General features: G+C 34.9%; 1 protein-coding gene across 18 annotated transcripts in view; it reads right to left on the minus strand.

The window, feature by feature from the left end:
• Positions 1-20,797, minus strand: part of SOX5 (SRY-box transcription factor 5) — a 1,003,938-nt gene that overhangs the window by 343,157 nt on the left and 639,984 nt on the right. For 15 of the 18 annotated variants that reach the window (XM_042946059.1, XM_042946058.1, XM_042946055.1 and 12 more), the window contains one exon: positions 7,686-7,917. In XM_042946059.1, the coding sequence (XP_042801993.1) occupies positions 7,686-7,917 (232 nt within the window). Of the gene's footprint in view, positions 1-7,685; positions 7,918-20,797 lie in introns of those variants that run through there. The other 3 variants (XM_042946067.1, XM_042946068.1, XM_042946069.1) reach the window with 2 other exon arrangements.

Here is a 20,797-nt window from a genome sequence, read left to right on the forward strand (position 1 = left end):
AAGAAAGGAAACATGCAAAACCCCAATAACTAAAGTAGTTGATTGTTTTCCTATCAATGTGAGACATGTATTTTACTAACTTCCTCATATTTTATGTTAAGATATTTACAGTATGCTTTGTCTTCAGTATTTTTTTTTAACTTGCTCTTTTCCTCTTTCTTAGTTATTGCACCTGGGGAAATACGTGGCAAAGGCAAAATTATACTGAAATATTAACTAAAAACCTTATATTAATGATATCCAATGAGATGTAAATATCTGTTAATCTCCTTAGCACTTGTTAGCCTGTATCAGGGTTCTAGTATTTTATAAAAAATTATGGTGATTTTCTGGTTATCTTATCCCCATACTATACAAAAAGGCACAGGAAGAAAGGGTTCTTATTCATCTCCCTATCTCTGGTGATAGGTATTCATTGTATATAATTAAGTTGGATCTTTCCACAATACTTCCTATTAAATGAAAGTCATTAAATTCATTAGGCCACATATTCTTAAGGAAACACATTTTCCCGTTACTACAGATTTAGAAGTTCTTATTTATTCACCTGTCACTGGATAGCATTTTGTGGGGATACTCATCAAGTGTCCTGAACTAGCCTGCAACTCCCACATAGCACTTTTTCCCCACTGTGGGAGAGTACATTCCTTAATTTCTCAAGGCCCAGTTAACTTTAAACTCAACAGTAGTACTTCAAATATACTGTGGACATCAAATGAATCAAGGTTTTCCCCACTGATATTCAGCCCTCCCCCCAACCCAAAGGAATGAAATTGTAAGGCAACAGGACAAAAAGACCCATTGCACACCTTATCCAGTGGCTTTGATGAACCCCAACTGATTGTTTTTCACATGTCCTCATTCCTGCTAGCCCTGGGAGTAATTTCCAGAAACAATGCAAGTATAAGATTGAACAGCTTACATTCAAACACAAGCCTTGGATTATATCTAGATAAACAGCTTCATGTGGTATTTTCTGACAACATTTACAGAATAATGTTGGTAACAATGTAATTTCATTGTATGATAAACATCAATTTACCATAAAAAACAAATACAAACTTGTCACCATTTTCACCTTGTTTCAATTGAATTGGCCTTGTTCAGATAAGCAAGCCTATCTCTTACAGAAACAACAGTTTAGAGATAAACTGTGTGAAATCGGGTATGTGTGTGTAGAATTATACTGCCTACTATCATAATTTTATACTGCCACACTGCACATATGGCTTCCAAGCTTACTTATCTGAATCTTTCTGAATCTATTCTCCATGCTATTAAACTGCACACATTCCACATCGTTCAAAAGTAATTACACTTTTGTCTAGAGTGTAGGAGACTGCTCTCCCTAAACAATGAAATTCTCATTATTAGAACTTGCACAATAACCTCACTGGTGTTAACAACAGTATGCATTATACCATCATAATAACTTATGCTAAGTTTGATGTACAAAGGTAACCAGAAATTTAAAAGCTTATAAAAACTGCCATATAGAAACAGGAATCTTTACCACACCATAATTAAAGTCCTATTCTGTGACTTATTTTTAAATAACACACATATTTTTCTCTTTTCTTTTGTATATTATCTGAACAGTACTTCATACATAACATTATCCTAGTCAAACGTTGAAGATACATTACTAATATAAGCAAAGTCCATATAAAGAGTATTTCAAGACACAGCTATAATATAGCAATGAAAATTATTTGGGGGGGGGCAAATAAGTAATCCCAGGAGTTGACAGTAATCCAGAGGAAGTAAAAACTTTTCTCTGTCACATGTATTAAGTGAATTTCATCATTAAGGTTGGATTTTATACGTTGGAGCCTTGCCATAGTGTTATACTTGGTTCCCAGCTATATGTCCAACTTCTATAGAAGATCCAACTTAAGGGGCGCCTGGGTGGCTCACTGGGTTGAACGTCTGACTTCGGCTCACGACATCATCTCAGGGTTCGTGAGTTTGAGCCCCATGTCAGGCTCTGTGCTGACAGCTCAGAGCCTAGGGCCTGCTTTGGATTCTGTGTCTCCCTATCTCTCTCTGCCCCTCCCCTGCTTGTGATCTCTCTCAAAATAAATAAATAAACATTTTTTGAAAGAGTTAAAAAAATTATCCAACTTAAAACACTTTTGTCTTCTTTTGATGGACTTCAGGAAGAAAACTGACTCACACTGAATGTTGCTTTATGATAACTAGTGTCCCTGCAATGTTTAAACACACTGACATTAAGATAAATCAAATTATTAATCCCAATATAGTATGTCCCAGAATTTTCTTTAAACAATTCCAGGAAAATATTATCAATACAGACATTACATTATATATTAAAATAGATTAAAACATATTTTCAGATCCAATAGATCTTTAAATGTTAAAAAATGTATATACATGCAATATTTATTTCATAGGAAATTGAGCTATCTATAACGTGAGCAACTCAAATTATTTTTTTAATAAAAATTCTGTACTGTTAAATAATTGTATATTTTAAAAGTCACTGTTGGGAAGCAGACACTCTAAAGTTACACAAAAGTAGTCACTCAACAGGATTTTAAGAAGTCAAAAGAGAGTTTGGCTGAGATAAGAGTATACCTTCTGTGAAAAAAACAAACAACAACAACAAAAAAAAAACAAAAAGGAGACAATTGACTATTCAGTGACCACAGGTGGTCAAGACTTTCATTTCACATCACATTTGACACTTCAACAACAATCTAAGCAGCAGAAGTAGCAATGCAACCAGACAGAAAATGAGCACCAAAATGGTCCCTTAGCTGCCTCTGATGCTGCTACTTAATTTCTCTTCAGACTCCCTCTCTTCCCTTCTGGTGCTCATCTGTAATCACACTGACTGACATGAGGATATGTTTGTTCTCAACAGTTCTTTGCATCATGAAATAAATTCATCTGTATCAGAACTATTATTAAAAACCACCCGAAATTACAGTGATTGTTGCTTGTCTCTGAAACTCTACAGTGACAGTCTCCAAACCCATGTTTAAAAAGGGGGGAAGGGGACAGGAAGATTTATTTCTCAGTAGAAGTAAAGCCCCGTACTGCCCTTCCGCTCATGTCAGACTATGACTCTCCAACCTTGACTTTCACCTTTTTGAAGATTACATGAAAATCAAAATTTGTCATTAATTGCTAATAAGAGCTTCAGAAAAGAAACCCACAAAATCTGTCTTTTACATACCTATGCAATATGTGTCTCAATATTACACTTATTAGAAATATGACAGTTTCTTAAATAAATATATGTACATAATCTGAAGACACTTCATCTACGATGTACTCTGAATAATGAGTAAACCATTCCAAGAATAGATGCACCCATAGTATCCACACCAATATAACTGTCTGTGAGCTGCCCTTATTTAGGCATTTAATCCATTTCTCCAAAACATTAAGGCAATAAACACAACTTCAGAAAGGAAGAATTATATCTTCATTTGACCCAATTCCAAATGCCTGCATACGTTGGATATGAACAAACAACCCTAATTTCTCAAAATCTTTATATGGCAACAATTGTGAAGTGTACAGAACTTTTATTCCAGAAAATATTTTCCAACTTAAATGTTATACAGAGAATATCTCTATGTAACTTCAAGCCAGCCTTACAGAGATTACTCATCAGTTTTACTTTGTCTCTAAACTATATTGGCAATATAAAATGTGGACCTCTCATGTTTTTTTTAAATTTAAGAATAGAGTATGAATGTCACACATAAACAGGCAATGAAATCTGGAAACCTGTTTTTTTTTTTTTTTTCCTTAAATTGAACTCTTTGAAATAGAGACCGTGAAACATTGTCTCTGTTTTCAAAGATATTGAACAGAGAAAAGATAGAAAATGTATTTTCCTGGGGCACCTGGGTGGCTCAGTTGGTTAAGAATCTGACTCTAGATCAGTTCATGATATTATGGTTCATCACTTCGAGCCTCACATTGGGCTCTGTCCTGACAGCTCAGCACCTGGAGGCTGCTTTGGATTCTGTGTCTCCCTCTTTTTCTGCCCCTTCACCCTCATGCTCTGTCTTTCTCTGTCTCAAAAATAAACACTAATTTTTTTTTAATAAACTGTATTTTCCTACTTAAATAAAAGTTCCTGTTAAGTGAACATGACAATGGCCTACTACCCAGAAAAAGTATAATGCATTTGTGTTGAATAACAATTCTATAAATATATTCAATCATTTTGATAAATGAATAAAATATATAAATCAGCTTAACAGCTGAATACATCATGGCTATTATGACACACTTTCTGAAGCATTCTGAATATATTATGTTAGTATATTCTACTTTAGTTGTTAAATTTCTGGAAAATCAGCATATTCGCCATGAATAGTGCCTTAACAACTCTGCCCAAAACATATTCACTATTAAATCATCCATATGAACTCTGCCAGTAATTAGTAATCACACACTGAGTGTCTATTATGTGGTAAGTATCAGAAATATATTCATATATGTCATATATATGATTTGTATGACTGTGCCTTCAAGGAGAAATACAGTATACAGACAGGCAAACGTACAAACACATAAATTATAATGTAGGCCATGAGAAAAGAATAAACAAATGTCACAGATAAAAGAATAATTCAGCAAGCATTCTACTTGGGAAGTAAGTGGAAGCATCTCAAAAAGAAGCAATTTTTGAACTCAGTCTTGTGGGAGAAACATAGTTCATCAGGAAGGTAAAATCTGAAAAGAGAATGTCTTTCAGGTACAAAGAATAAAGCTGTGTCATTCGAGGTCACCTGGTATGTTTCTGAACCTGTATGAAAAACTTGGCATGACAAGAATACTGGGTCCATGGCCAGATGTGGCAGAAGAGAATACCAAAGCCATAGTTTGGTGCTACTCTATACAGAATTTTATGCTAAGCCAAAGGGTTTTAGACTAAATCCTGTCAGAAACAAGGACGCACATTAGTTTCCAAAGTGGGATAAATAATCCAACTCATTTCTCAGGGAAACAAGTCCAGTGAATATTGAAAGAAAAACCAGAGAGAGAAGCTAAAACTCTGAGATCATATGACAGACTTTTCCACAGATTTGTCTACTCAAGAGATGAAAAGCTGATGGAATCAAGAAACATTTGAGGCAGGAACAAATTTACAAACTAGTTACACGTAAAGTAAAAGCATCAGTGTTCAGGTCACTAAAACTAAGTTAAACCACTTGTATCCTGAGATCAGCTTGTGAATCTGATGAAACCTACGATCTTACTCACATGTATGCATAATACAGAATTGTCCACTCATTTTCAGGAGATCCCATAGGCCCTGGCTAAGAACTGCTACTCTAGATGAAGTTGTTTGGGGAAAAGAGTTGTGTTTTATTCAAATCTATTTCCATAGTGCCCAACAACAACAACAAACTTGGTACAAAGTAGGCGATTCATAGTTTGTATCCAGTTGAACTGAATTCTCCATTAAAAACTGAATGGTTTCCTTTTCACTAACATCCTGCATCACAGCATCCCCTCAAGCCAACTTCAGAATGTAACTTAATATACTTTTCTTATATCCATCCTTGAATAAACTTAAAATAATCTCCCCTTTATCTTTGTGATGTTCTTCTGGTTATAACTATTTATATCCACTCCTTCAAATTTGTGTTTATGTTTAGAGTAATATCACAAGGCAAAAAACCAAGAAGCACTCCTTGAGAGAACGCAATGGTCAAAATATTGAGAGAGGAAAGCTATTAGCAGAGATGCAATGCCAAATACAGGGTATGATCTCCTTACCCTGTTGAACTGTGTACTACCATTTTCTCCTTTCCTTTTCCTAATTTAACCTTTTTGAGAGGAGACCAAAAAGTTGTATCATTGCACATAACTAATAAGTAGAGAAAGAAGGTAGGGATATGGATAGTATGATTTAGCTTGCCAAATAAGAGATAATCAGATAACAAAATATGCATGTGCTCTTGTGAGGAGCTTGTAATGTTTATAAGCATGGACTCCAAAGCCAGAATGTCTGGGTAAACAACCCTGGTTCTCCTGCATATCAACTGTGATCTAATCAAGTTATTTAACCCCTATGTGCCTCGGTTTCCTCATTTGTAAAATGAGACCAAAAATAACACCCACTGTATTACTGTGAAGGTCAAATGAGTTAATATGATAATGTGATTAAAATGCCACATCTATATAAGTGTTACACAGTGTTAGCGGAAATACTATCCTTGAGGGGAAAATCTTGGCACATAGTCACATACCCAGTGCAATTCTGACCTGTAAGGCTTAAAATGTTGAAAGAGGTATTTAAATCTGATGTGAGTATCAAAGAACAGCATCCATTTCACAGTTATTAGGAGATATCTGATTCTTCTTGTTGATTTAATTCTATATATGGTAATTTAGTAACATAAATAAGTAGGCGTATTTCAGTTCCAAGCACATTTGTGATATATAATAATTTTCCAGAGAAAGCAAAAAAAAAAAAAACATTTCACAGAATCAACCTTGTCTTTATAAGTATGAGAATGTCTGAGGAAACATAATTTTGTTGGTGTAATCTGGTTCATATTAATGGCCCCACCATCCTTGAAGTAGAAGAGGAGAAGGTCACAAAACCCATCTACCCAAGCAGTCATGTTGAAAAGGTGAGGGTGGTTTTACTGGCAGCTAAGTGCCCTGCTACCTTACCAATATGCTGATTGTGTATTTAAGTTCCTAAGAAGGACCTAAAAGCCTTACGTGTGTGTGTATATGTGTGTGTGTGTGTGTGTGTATGTGTGTGTGTGCACACGCTTATATGTTTCAGCCAAAGATGCTAAGCCAGTTTTCTTCCCTCCCGTCCATGAAACCACAGTTTCCTAATCTTCCGCAATGAGCCAGACCCCAGGACAAGGGGCCAGATAAGTTATCCTGAGTTGCAAATTCAGGAATAGGATGAACCAGGGAATTACCGAATTATCAAAACAGCGTGAATGAGACTGAGTTAGAAATTATTGCAGTCGCATTAAAAAACTGTAGTTTCTATAAAATATATTCTTCTATAATATTCCCAGTACCATAAGGAATACTGGAATCCAATCTGGGCAAAGCAAAGAATTGAAAAACATTGATTTATCATGGTGGAGATGTTCAAAATATGTTGTAACTCTATCCAGAAAAACCTTTTTTTATTATTTATTTTTTGGGAGACAGAGAGAGACAGAGGATGAATGGAGGAGGGGCAGAGAGGGAGTCACATAATCCAAAGCAGGTTCCAGGCTCTGAGCTGTCAGCACAGAGCTGGATGCGGGGCTCGAACTCACGAACCGTGAGATCATGACCTGAGCCGAAGTCAGGCGCTTAACTCACTGAGTCACCCAGGCACCCCCAGAAAAACCTTTAATAGAAATACTGTGACATCTCACTTTCATGCTAACTTTAAATGTGCTATTTTAACATTATTCTTATATATATGTTTTTTTCTTCTAATTAACTTGTAAGTGTCTCAACAGCAAAATTCTTGAAAAACAGGGGAAAAAAGCATCTTCTACTTCCTACTGGAATCTATTTACTTATAAAGAATTCTAAGAGGTTAGGAATGAATCTTGTGTATGGCTGTTAAGTAGATGATAATTCTAAAGCAAAAGACTGAAGCCAAACTTATCAGAGGAGCAAACTGGTCAAAAAGTGAGTGTAGGCACAAGAGACCATGAGCAACCTACCATTGTATTGTGCTGAGAGGTGGGGGTCCTATGGCCACAAGTCTCTTGCGTCAGCAGAGAAACTGGCTGAAATTCCTCAGAGTGAGGCTTGTTGGGAAAACTCACATGCAAGGGAAGGTGAAAGGCTGGGAGCCCGTCACTCTCCTCTTCTTCCACTTTCTGTCTGCTTGTCACCATGGCTACCTCTCCATCTGCTTCCCCATACGGAGAGGCTGGTCGCTTGGAAGACATCCTGGAAGGAACAAAAGAGGAGAAAATAATGAAACCTCCACATAAATCCTTAATGCCGTCATTGTGTGGTTAGGGGCCATTGTAACAGAAATGCCTTTTTGTGCTGGCAGAGAGCAGGAAACCATCCAAATACCACTGCAAAGCGCACACAATCAGAAACAATGGCCAAGCAGGTAGCAACAGAACAGTGCTTGTTTGTTGTGAGAATAATACACTAATATAGCACTCTCTTGTATTCTGGCTTCTTAAACAAGAGAATTCACCTAAGAACACTGCATAAGGAAAGACCATTCCATTTTAAAGGAAAAAAAAAAAAAGCAAAACATACCCATCTAGTTTTACACTTTGATAGACCTCATTGAAGACAGAACATCTATGAATAACAAATACTGTCGGCAGCTAAAAGAGGGAAAAGAACTAAAATTTCTTTCATCAAAAAATAAACAAAATAAATGAATGGTGGCCATTATAACAAATTTGCATTTTATTAAAAGTAAGATTATTATGACATGTAGAAATAAATATTAGTTATAAGCAAACCTCAGACTTCATGACAAAAAGTTTGATATTTGCTTAAAGCTTATTAAGAATTGAATAAATTTTACAATTGCCGTTAATCTTGAAACATTTGAGGATTTTTCTTCCCTCGCCTCCCCATTTATTTCTAATATCACATACGCAAAGTGGTAAAAAAAGTGAAAATATAAAAATATTTCAATTTTCATTTCCACAATGCTATCAAAGATTTAGAGGTGGATTCTAGACTTATTTGCTCTTTAGAATACCTAAGTAAGAGAGGGAAATCAAATAAAGATGTTTGGTTTTGATGAGCTAATGCCTATAAGAAAATTCACTTAGACAATTAAAAATTAAACATTTTTTTTTGTATTTGAGTCTGACTAAGAACACTATTAGAGCTTAAAATATGTGGCAATTATTCTTAAGCAGATAGTTCCCTTTCTTTTCACTACAAGGGTTATATAGAAGTAGTAGAGAGTTAAAATTTCTAATTAAAGAAAAGAACTCTTGTATTTACAACTTGATCTGACCTTGAGAAAGTTGTTATTTTGCTTAACAAAGAGTGTTACCTAATCATCCATTCTTATTCTAGACCAGGCAGGAAAGTCTTAACTGCCACACTGCTTCTTTCATATATAACCCTGATTTTTAAATTTAAAATTTACTATAAAAAAGATGCTCCTAATCATTGCTGAATAATACTATTCTTAGTGTTAAAAGTTTCAAAGGAATAGAGTATTCGAGTACTGCAGATACTCTACTAAGAATAATAGCCCAGTTTTAAAAAAAAAGTCCCTGGAATCAGACAAACATGAATTAAAATAATGATTCTACTACTTGCTAGCTGTGAGACTTACCTTGAATCTATATCAATTTACTCATCTTTAGCCCTTGAATCTATCTCATTTTACTCATCTTTAAAATGAGATGTAAATATTTTCTGGTAATGCTTTTTGAGACTAAACTGTGTAGTGTATGCAAAATGACTTGTAGAGCATTCAGCACTAAGTAGACACTCAATAAACCATGGATACTATTTACTTTAAAACTTTAGGGGCGCCTGGGTGGCTCAGTAAGTGAATCATCTGACTTCGGCTCAGGTCATGATCTCATAGTTCGTGGGTTCAAGTCCTGTATTGGGCTCTGTACTGACAGCTCAGAGCCTGAAGCTTGCTTCGGATTCTGTCTGTTCCTCCCCTGCTCACACTCAGTCTTTCCCTACCTCTCAAAAAGAAATAAACGTTAAAAAACTTAAAAAAAATTATAGCTACTGTGTAACCTATACCTCCTCTCCTCAAAAAACCAAAAACCCAACACCAAAACTCTCCAAGATGAAGCAAGCACATTGCTTTCCAGGAGGTAAAGCAGGAAATCAATAAGAAATATGAAATCTCCTCATAGAGAAATGCTCCCTGGCCAATCATACGTAGCAACAAACTGATCAAACGTATTTGCAATTGTAAAGAAGAAATACTAATAGCAGAAGTCTTGATCAGCTGAATAACAGAGAGAAAGGAAGAAATGGCGGCTACCAAGTAAGCACTATCTAGAGGAGAAGTAGACTGGGCCATCACATTACAGGTGTCTTTAGCTATTTCTAATCTCATTACTATACTTTACTCCACATATACTCTAAGTGTGGAGGGAGGAAGCAATGGTCTAGAGGTGGAATGGTCCTAGGCTCATTGGCAACACCACATCTATCACCAACTTGAAATATTAAAGTATATGTAATAACTCTAAACACTAGAGATACTAACTTCCACTGTTCTGCTTCTATGCTCTCCAAGCAAACTTCCAATTGCCGTGTAGAGAATGAGCTGACAAGAAGAGATTTAAAATACTTAAGGTCTTTGTGAACCGATTTATCAGAGTAAATCAATAAAAGGACTTTTAATTATTTCTTGTTTTACACATAGTTTGACTCTAAGGGGACCCTGAATTTATTATACAAGCCATAGTATTTATGGTCTGTGTAGCCATTATCACTGTTGGTGAAATTAATGAATTGGTATTCTGGTGTCTACCTCAGTCATGTGTACAATAAGTCTCTTCACTGTCCAAAAACTCCAGGCTGTTGGCAAAAGCTAGTCTCTGGGTTATTAAAGTAGAAAGCTAGATCAGCTGGTCTTTCCTAAGTTAATACAATTCTATGACCTTCAGAAGGCATGACTTTTTTGCTGATCTCTACTTTATGTATAGCATTATTAATGATTATGAAAATTGAAAGTCCAAAAGTAGACATAAGGTAAATATGGTAAATAGTTAAGACACTGCTACTCTTCTCAAAACATCTTGTCATTTCAGTATCTAAATTATCTTTATATACCACTGGATAAACAGTGTCTCTTTCTATATATATCATTCTACGGAGCAAAAGCGTAAGGTCTCAAACACTAAACATGAAGGAGTCGTGATGCCAGAAGGCAAATGATTCTAAACAATTATATATTTTATGCTTATTTCAATTCCATTTTCAGACACTTACAGAATGTTCTTAATGTGCTCAAGATGAGAATCTTTTCATACAGTTCAGGTAAAAGATTTCTTAAAGATTAAAAAAAATATGGTGACAAAAATGCCATAGTTCAAAAATAGGCTATTAAGTCAGAAAAAAAAACAAATACTTAAATTATAGAGAGAGCTATCGATCTGCCTGCATTCATGTTTTGTCTGACTCATAGTACTTCTAAAATATTGATCACAAATCACCAATAGTGTTAGATTCTTAAATTTTTGTTCATCTACCAAACAGTTTCATTCTGGAGAGAAGAAAGTCTCGTTAATTTAAAAAAAAAAAGTACTTTCAATGTTATGTTATTGTTTATTCTGGTCTCCACTTTATTTCTGATTTTCTTTGTTAGGGATTTCCTTCCTCCACTAAAGTTCATCTAAGTTTCTTCTTTTTCTAGTTCCTTGTGGTGTAATTTTGTTTATTGGAAATGTTTTCTTAACACAAGCATTTATGGCATAAATTTCACTCTAACATCTGCTTTTGCTGCATCTATAGGTTTTTGAATATTGCATTTTCCTTTTCTTTGGTTGTGAGACATAGTCTGATTAGCTGTTAAAAAAATGTCTTACTTATTGTAAAATTATCTACCGTTGGAATTGTTAAGCTTTCTGTCAATGTTTACTTCATGTATGTTGAACTTGTGTTTTACCCATGCATATTAACAATGATTATATCTTCTTGATAAAAAGCAAATAATAAAGGAAGATACATAATAAGAAAAGAAGTCATGTCACTTTCCACGCATTGGTTATCTGGGATACATAGGGCTCCAATTCGTGTGATTGCTTATGTGGCATGACTGTGTTACACATAAGTGTTGCAGCGCATGGACATTTTGGAACCATCTGAAGAGCTAGGCTGAAGCATGTTCTTATGTATTGATCCTGAGATGACTTCTGTCATTCCTGTGGTAGGTGCTAGACTTGCCAATGAATAAAACGCAGACTTCAAAGAAAATGACATGAGACAGACAAATATAATCCAGTGTGAAACTAACCCATGGAGGTAATAATGATATAACAGAATCTTTAACTTGGTTTTGTGTACAGACAAGAAAATCTTTTTTAAAAGAACTGGTGTCTAATTCTAGGGCAAAAGGGGATCCTCAAATCAACACCATTTACTGATTGCTTATTATGTGCAAGACACTTATCTAACAGGAATAAAATGTGTAATTTAAGGTCTCTGCTTTAAAAGGTTTATGCATTGGTTGAGAAGATTTGGAGAAATAATAATGAAAGACAGTTCAGGCTAAGGGCCAAATGATACTACATCTAAATACCTGAGGGCTTCACGAGGCCCAGAGGATCCTGGAATACTTAGAGGAATGGTTGACCAACCGAGTTTTGGGGGGAAAAGAAGGTCAAATGGGAAGTCTGGAATAAACAGTGTGGGAATTTCATGTAGGAAGTAATGATACAAGCAAAGATGCAGAGATACTTTCAGAAAGTACAGTGTAAATTTAAGTCTCAAGATTACTGGAGAAAAAAGGACATTGAGGAATATGGACTGAATCCTGTCTTTAGACTATAACATTCCTGGAGTTGCTGAGTTACATGCATGGAATAGATAGAAAACAGCTTCCCTTCTAAAGGGCAACTTGCTTTCACATGAAGTCACTTTTCCTTTATTTGTCTTTGTAACACAATCTGCACAATCAGGCCACTCTAGTCCATATGTGAAAGTGATTTTAAAACTACTGGAGTCCTTTACTATTGGCTAAAGGCTCTCTGGGTGCACTGTAATCACTCTGTAAGTAGGATGTCCCCAACAGTACTCAAACATGCACAGCAAACTTAAGGATAGGGAACAGGGTACAAGATTGCAACATAAACTAAACCATTGGTTCTCAACGTTGGCTGCAAACTAGTATTAAATACTGCTGCCTGAGTCCCACCGCCAGGCATTCTAATGTTATTGGTTCTGGTGTGGAGGTGGAGTATCCAAATTTTTTAAATGTGGTGATTCTAATACACAGTCAAGGTTGCAAGCCATTTGCACTAGTCAGATTAAAGCTCCTCACTCAAGATTTCCAAACTGTAATTCCTGAAGCCTGTGAATATGTTACCTTACAATACAAAATATACTTTGCATATGTGATTAAGTTAAGGTGATTGACATGAGATTATTTTGGCTATTCTGGGTGGGCCCAAAGTAATCATAAAAGTCCCTACAAAGAGGAGAGGGAGGAGAATCAAAGTCAGAGAGAGTGACTGGAAGATACTATCTAGCCGGCTTTGAAAATGGATGAATTGGGGCTGTGAGCCAAGGAATAAAAGTGGCCTCTAGAGGCTAGAAAAAGTGATAAAAGATTCTCTCCTAAAACCTCTAGAAGGAATGAGCCCTGTGACTGGAAGACTTGTGGCCTCCAAAACTGTAAGTATATAGATTTGTATTGTTTAAACTACGAACCTTGTGCTAACTTGTTACAACAGCAATGGGAAACTAATACACAATGTACACATTATTTCTTTCCCAGCTGGTATTTCCTCAATCTGAAATCTTCTTAACCCAGACAGATATACACTTGCCTGTTCTCTGACTCCATTTAGAGCCAACATCATTTCCCAGCCACCCCTTCCCTGGTTGCTCCTCCTGAACCAGCACCTCCTCATTCTATTTAGCACCTTGCCCCTCATATATGTTTATTTATTATCTGTCTGTCCCGCCATAAGTCCCAAGAGGGAAGACTTTCTTTTTGTTCAGAGGTTCATACCCAGGACTTAGAATCCTTTCTGAAGATAGCAGTTTTTCAAGAAATATCTGTTACCTGAAAGCTACCATCTAAAACCGACAACTCTCTTACTATTCTCTAACTATGAATAATTGTAAGATCTAGTCCTACAAGACAAGCATGCTTAGAAAATATCTTCATATTGTCATAGAAAAAGGAAATCCAGTTAAGGGATAACAGTATCCTTTTAAATAATGTCTGTGGAAAGGAATTGGCAAACTTAGTTGAATTAGGTTATTAAAATACTTGTGAAAAAAATCTTAGTCATTTTTTAAATGTTTATGTAAACTATAAACATGAAGTAATTTTATGAAAGAATGCTACATGGTTAATTATCACCAGACCTATTACTGAGGGATCACCTATTTACTGCTTTAGAATATATTCCTTAATTCAACTCTAAAAAATGACAGCACAAACCAAGTGAAAGGAATTCGTATATGGAACAAACATAAGATGGAAGGCTTAGAATAGGAAATGCTTTCCTTCCATAACAGTTTTCCTTTAAAGTTTTTCTTTCTCTAAATATTTTAACCTTTGATTAAGTCAGAGATAAAATCCTAAGAAGCAGTGCCTTCTACTGGTTATTCTTTAGAAATGATGATAGTATTTACTGTAAGGTTTGTAGTTAGGTATAAAAACTTGCTAAATAAATAAATAAATAATATCTATAAAGAACAAACTCAAATTCCTGCTCTTCTACAAAGCCTTCCCTTCCACCACGGTTAAAGTGACTTCACCCCACCTCAAACAACATCATTAATTCTCATTATTAGTCTACATGAAAAACTGAACATCACTATAACCTATGACATTCATTCAATAGTTTATTTTTCTTTTCTTCTTAGTACATGCAGTATCTGAAACTAGAACACAAACACAGGAAATGCAAGAATATCATTTTTTTGAATTTATTGGAATCCCCATAACATGTAGCCTGTCTTCCACTTAATAAGATTTCAGTAAGTATAGTTCTACTTTTAACCATTTCACCTGATTTTCCCAAGATTAAGGCTAAAGCTATGACTGTATGATAAAGGTCTTTCCAAATTGTGCCGTGTTTTTTTTTCTCCCCCAAAGAGTCTAATCCTCTATGCTGAATGAGATACAGATTAATTATATGGCAATACAATTTCTAGCACACAGTGTATTTTTCTATGAATAAATAAATGAATTGCATGAGTGTCTATTTTGTGCCAGGCAATTTATCTTTATGTTATGGAGGAAACAGGCAACTTAGATATGAAGACTTCTGGGTTACTGCTAAGGAAGTACAGTTTAGATGGAAATAGAAGCTATATACCCACTCATCCATTTATTCATTAATGGAAAAACATTTATTGAAAGACTACCATGTGCTTGCAGATAACAATGTAATTAAGAAATCAATAAATAATATTTTAAGGTAAATGACTTTTTATAAATGTGAGTACTATGGGAGACAGATAATAGCAAGATGATGTCTCACTAAAATAATCAGAGAATGCTTCCTACAAATTACAAGAATTCAACAGGGTAATGAAGGATGGGTCCGATGTCAATAGAGAAGACGAGAAGCTTCCAGACAAGATAAATGACATTAGCCAATTAAAAAAATTTATAGAACGATAGATATGGCATGGTTTGGCGAATAGTTTAGTTTAAGCAGAAATTTCTAGGAGGACTAAATGCAGATAAGGATGAAAGGCAGGGACTAAATGACAATGATTCTGATTAAATCCTATCTCTTTTAAATGGCTAAAGCAAAATTTGAAAGTGAAACTGAAGGCAGAAGGGGGCCGGTGATGGTTTGTGATCCCCAGAGTAACACAATCGAAACACTATTTTAGAAAGAAAAATCCTCAGACATTAGTAATTGATACAAGATTGAGGGTGGGAACCAGAAAGGGAGAACAAATGAGAGAGAGAATTCAAACATAAAGAGATTGCTGGACTGTATAATTGAGAGAAAAACACTGCTAATAAGAAATACATAAAAACTAGAAAGAAAGGCCAATTTGGAAGAAAATATGAAATCCAGTTTTAGAAATAAATCTTTGTTGATTGCAAGATTTTAAAAAAGAAACAGCAGGTACCAGAAAATGGAGAACTTCTGTGGAAGTAACTGAGGCAGCGTGGTCTTTGAAACACCAGCAGAGTTAACAATAATTGTAATTATTTCTGATTGACTTCTTCCACAATGCTCCAAGTCAGTTTATTTATTGTTCTTGTTTTATAAAATAGGAAACAGAGGCACAAATTAGATATCTTTTCTTGCACTATTTGGTCTCCGCACAATAATAGGCAGCACCTCAAGCACAGAACTGTCTCTCCAAGGGAAAAACTGGAAAAAAAAATAGAGCGAGGGGGAGGAAACCTTGCAGTCCATCCTACTAAGGGGGATCAGTGTATAAAAAGGATTAGCAAAAAAGAGAAGTCAAAGTGATAAGCAAAGCAGCATAATTATTCTTTAAAACAATTCTACCAAACCAAACATTTGTTAGATGAACTTCTAAAATTCTGGACCATGACATTTATTTAACTTACAACGTCCGTTAATTGCTCTCCTAAATAACTGTTTTCACTACTTACTCTCTCGTGTTACATTTCAAGCACAGCAGAATGCAGTTTTAAAATGACAGAAAATATTTGAAGGATGCATCTTAAGGGAACAATGAATATGGGACATTAAAAAACAAAATAAAAACTGACAATCCTTCATATCCACAGATTATACTGCTTTTCTAGAAGTTATGGACCTCAAGTTTTTCTAGTAATAAGACTATTTGTACAAGACATTTACATTTACTTGTCTGGTCTCTTCTGTAATTAAGGTTGTTGTGAGAAAGCTAATCAAGATTAGGAATTAAACTCTACTGTTTACCAAAGGTATTTTCACAATAGAATATTACTTATCTAATAAGGGAAACCAACATAGACATTTAGCATGTCTAGGCACATCTTGATCCAAATGAGTGAAACAACCAATACTTCCTGCGCGACTTATAAACACAGAATTACAAAAAAAATTAGCATATCATTTAAAGAAATAATAGTTTCATTATTCTTATCTATGAATTTCAATTCTTATTATTCATATTTCATGGTTCAGCCTTTCTGCTTCCCTCTTACATGTTTTGAACATCTTCATTTTCCCACTAAGAGTCAGCTTTGTGTTTACTTTGTGAACATTCCACGTCAATTTTATAAACAAGTCTGTCATATATAATATTCAGAAGCCTTTTAAGTTGCGGAAACCTTATTTGTGGTAAACATGCAGACTTTCCAACTTGTATAATGTATTTTTTCTTTTATCCATAAATCCTCCTTGCCATCAGCTTCTGATACAGAACATGCCAATCTCTATACTTCTCTACACTTTGCTTCCCGCATACAAAGACCTCATTCATTATATTGTTATTTACAAGCATGAACAAGTTCATCAGGTCCTGGCATAAACTATAAATGGAAGTAGAAACACAGATTTCATAGAAATATAAAAATGGACAACACCAAGTAATAAATAAGACTAGACTCCCTCGTCACTCTCCATACACATTTCATCACTAGAGTAGAAACTTATTTCTACTAGTATTTATAAACAAAACTTACCATACCATTGAAATCTAAAAACAAAAGTAATTTTTGAACTACAGCTACATAACAATAAATTCATTATTCTCTTCTGAAATATAATTTGAATTTACAGAAAAATGTTAATACATATTATAAAAGTTTAAATTGTACTTAAAACTGCTAAATAAAAATGTTACAGTCACCAAGAAATTTCAAAGGGACCTTTACCAAGGCTGTTGCCTGTGTTTACCTTGTCATATGTTTAGTTTCTGAGATGTTCTCTGCATTGACATCAGTTCACTATACCATCCCTTCTTTCTGGTAAGAATGGCACTACTTTTAACTTCTTTACCACCTTTGTGCCCTTCTCTTCACTGGCATGTCTGCCCTTACCAAAGAGCATTCCCAGCCTTGCCCCCCCCACCCCCACCACCAAAGAGTTAGACATGGAGGGAAGTATAAGAACAAGGAAAAAATGAGGAGGTACAGGGTTCTTTGCAAAAGGGGTGGTGACAAAAGCAAAAATATCAGAAGTCAAAGAGAGAGAAGACTGAGAAATAGAATTTAATTCTTTTTAATACCTGAAAGAAATGAGTGCCTCTTTAGGAGTTGGACAAAGGATATTCCAAAAGTGCTTGAATTAATGTGCCTAAAGTAAGCAATACAATTCAGTTTAAAAGTCGCATTTGTTTTTGTTTTCTAAACAAGAGAGAGAAAGAACCGAAGGTAAGCATTTGGAAGCAGTTTATGATAGCAAAACTCCATCCTACAATGATTCAGAATTCAAAATTCGATTCTCTCTCCACTTCCTTTTCTTACTATTTCGCTGATAATTACAAATCACTAAAAATTTCACTCCAAAATTAGACCATGTATTATTGGATGAAGACTCTCAGAAAATTTTCTAAATAAAAAGATTGCTTTATTATGAGTAACATAATAGTTGGGTTCTAGAGCCAAAATTTATCTAAACAAATGATCTGCCAGTTAAAACTTCTCATCTTTATGTTTTATTGTGTTATTTTAAAATTAATCCACACTTGCTAAGTGCCTAAAACAATAGTATTCGTGATAAATAAAAAGGTACAAAGTGTATTAAATTTAATTAAACCCTATTGTAACGATTCCATAATGTTCTAATGCTTAGAAAAGTTCATGCTAAGTCTGACAAGATTGGAGGTAAACTGATCACAAGAACATTTGATTCCTAAATACAAAGTCACTTTCATAAAGAGAAGAGCGAGCAAACGTTTTTACAGAATTCTACATTTTTTTGAAAAAATTACTGAAACTTTTCTCATGATTTACAACACAAGAATATAGCAAGAAGTACTTTCCACTTAAAAATAAATCCTGACTTCTTGACTTCTTCAATAATTATTATAATTTTATTTCCTTGTCTCAAAAATAGGTGCACCTAAATTTGAGTTATTAAACATTTGATCACAGAATCTTTTCAGTTGTCAAAAACACTAAATTTCAACTAAATCTACCTGAAGAAAACATAATACAAATGATTAAGACCTTTAAGTGTTGAAGAGAAATTTCTTTTAAGTTGTAGGTAAAATGACCAATTACATGAGTTGTGCAGAAGACAATACAAAACTGTAAACAGCAATTTGCTGTGAATTACATAATCCATGTATTGGTATACATTTGCCATTAATCAGAAACAAACAGAAAAAGAACAATTAACCTTCATTCATCTACAAGTTAAAAGTGTCAAAGTCCTTTTGTTCTGATTATTTATAAATTACTTTGAATAATCTAACATTAAGATTTGTGGTTCTAAAACTTGTTATTACAGTTAGAAAGGATATACTTTTTGAGGAAATAAAAAGCTTTTTCCATTGGAGTTTGGGTTTTGCCTTTCTGACAGCTCCAAGTCCACAGGATGTGGAAGGATGATTTAAATTTTACATCAAAACTGTGACTGCACTAGACTTTTTCCCCCTTCTCAAGGGAGGCATTGTTCTTGCCTTTCCATAACCAGGCGTGACAGTGCCAGACTGGAGTCATACGGCTGGTCTCTGAGTCAGCGTGAAAGTGCTCACCTCCTGAGTTTCCCCAGATGCTCGGCTCCTTGTGAGTCTGAAAGCTGAGCACTGAGTAGCCACATACTCCATTCCTGGGACAGATAGAGGATTGAAGGGAAAATGATCTAGTGATTAGCAAAACCATCTCCTCCAGTATGTGCTGTAAAACTCTTTTATTAAGAATTTAATAAGAGGTAACAATAAAAAAAAACACCATGTATGTAATATCAGTACCACTTTTCTGAACCAAAAGTTGGGACAAATTGTTTAACTAGTAGTTGTGTGCTTCTGAGATAAAGAAATAAAGAAAGCCTAAAAAATCAGAAGCTTTTAGAATTTTCTGAGACACATGGTTGCCACATGTATAAATTTCAGGTTATAGACAACTGGATAGAATAGTGAAAGAATACTATATGAAATGCCTATCTATTCTTTAGATCTCTAAAAAGGTACCTTTAAAAATTGTCTGTAGAATCCCTGGAAAGGAACAATCTTTTCTGTTATCACAATAATTGGTAATGAAACAGGGATTAATTCTGTTTCTATTGTTCTGTCCTCAAATGAACCTTCCAGGAAAGTTTGAGAGGTGTCTGTATATCTTTTTTAATTTTTTAAATCTTTATTTAACTTTGAGAGATAGAGTGGGGGAGGAACATTAAGAGAGAGACACAGAATCAAAGCAGGCTCCAGGCTCTGAGCTGTCAGCACAGAGCCCAACACCAGGCTCGAACATGCAAACTGTGAGATCATGACCTGAAACAAAGTGGGCCGCTCAACTGACTGAGCCACCCAAGCACCCTGAGAGGTATCTGTATCTTGTGTATATGTGTGAGCAAGTGTGTGTGGGGGGGCGTTTGGGGGTGGGGAGAGAAACAAAGAGACAGGGATAGAGAGAGAGAGACAGACAGACAGAGAGAGAGAGAGAGAGAGAGATTGAGACAGAGAAAGGCAGAGACAGAGAAGGAAAAAGAGGTGTGGGAGAAGAAGACTTTACTGTCTAATGATATGTTAATGGAAATTCATTACTTTTTCCTGGACTTCTCTATTAAGGATCTGACAGTACCATTTTAAGCATAAGCATATGCTAACAACTTTCATTTACTATATAATTCAAAAGGACTGGTTGAGGTTTTACGTATTTTTGAAGAAAAAAAGTTACAAAAATAGAAGCAAACTCCTCCCAAGTTATTAGCCCATAAAAAGTAAAGGAAAAAAAAACCAAAAGAAATATGATTCTTAAATATTACTACTACAGTGAGTAGCACTAATCTCTTAGTTATTGCTTTCCAAAATAACACTGCTCCATTTTTTTCATGTTGTTCTCAGGAGGATATGAGTGTCTTTGCATGTTCACATATGCACATATGCACATGTTTGTAATAGCCTATAATAATAGTTCACCGTAAACACAGTGAAAGAAAATATATTTTCATTCTTGAACATCACTAGTCAGGTGAGGAGGATATGGAAAAATACAAACAAAACAAAACAGTTCTAAGAAAGAAAGAATATCTATTTAGGC

Source organism: Panthera leo, chromosome B4, assembly GCF_018350215.1.
Source record: "Panthera leo isolate Ple1 chromosome B4, P.leo_Ple1_pat1.1, whole genome shotgun sequence".
Taxonomy (NCBI): Eukaryota; Metazoa; Chordata; class Mammalia; order Carnivora; family Felidae; genus Panthera; species Panthera leo.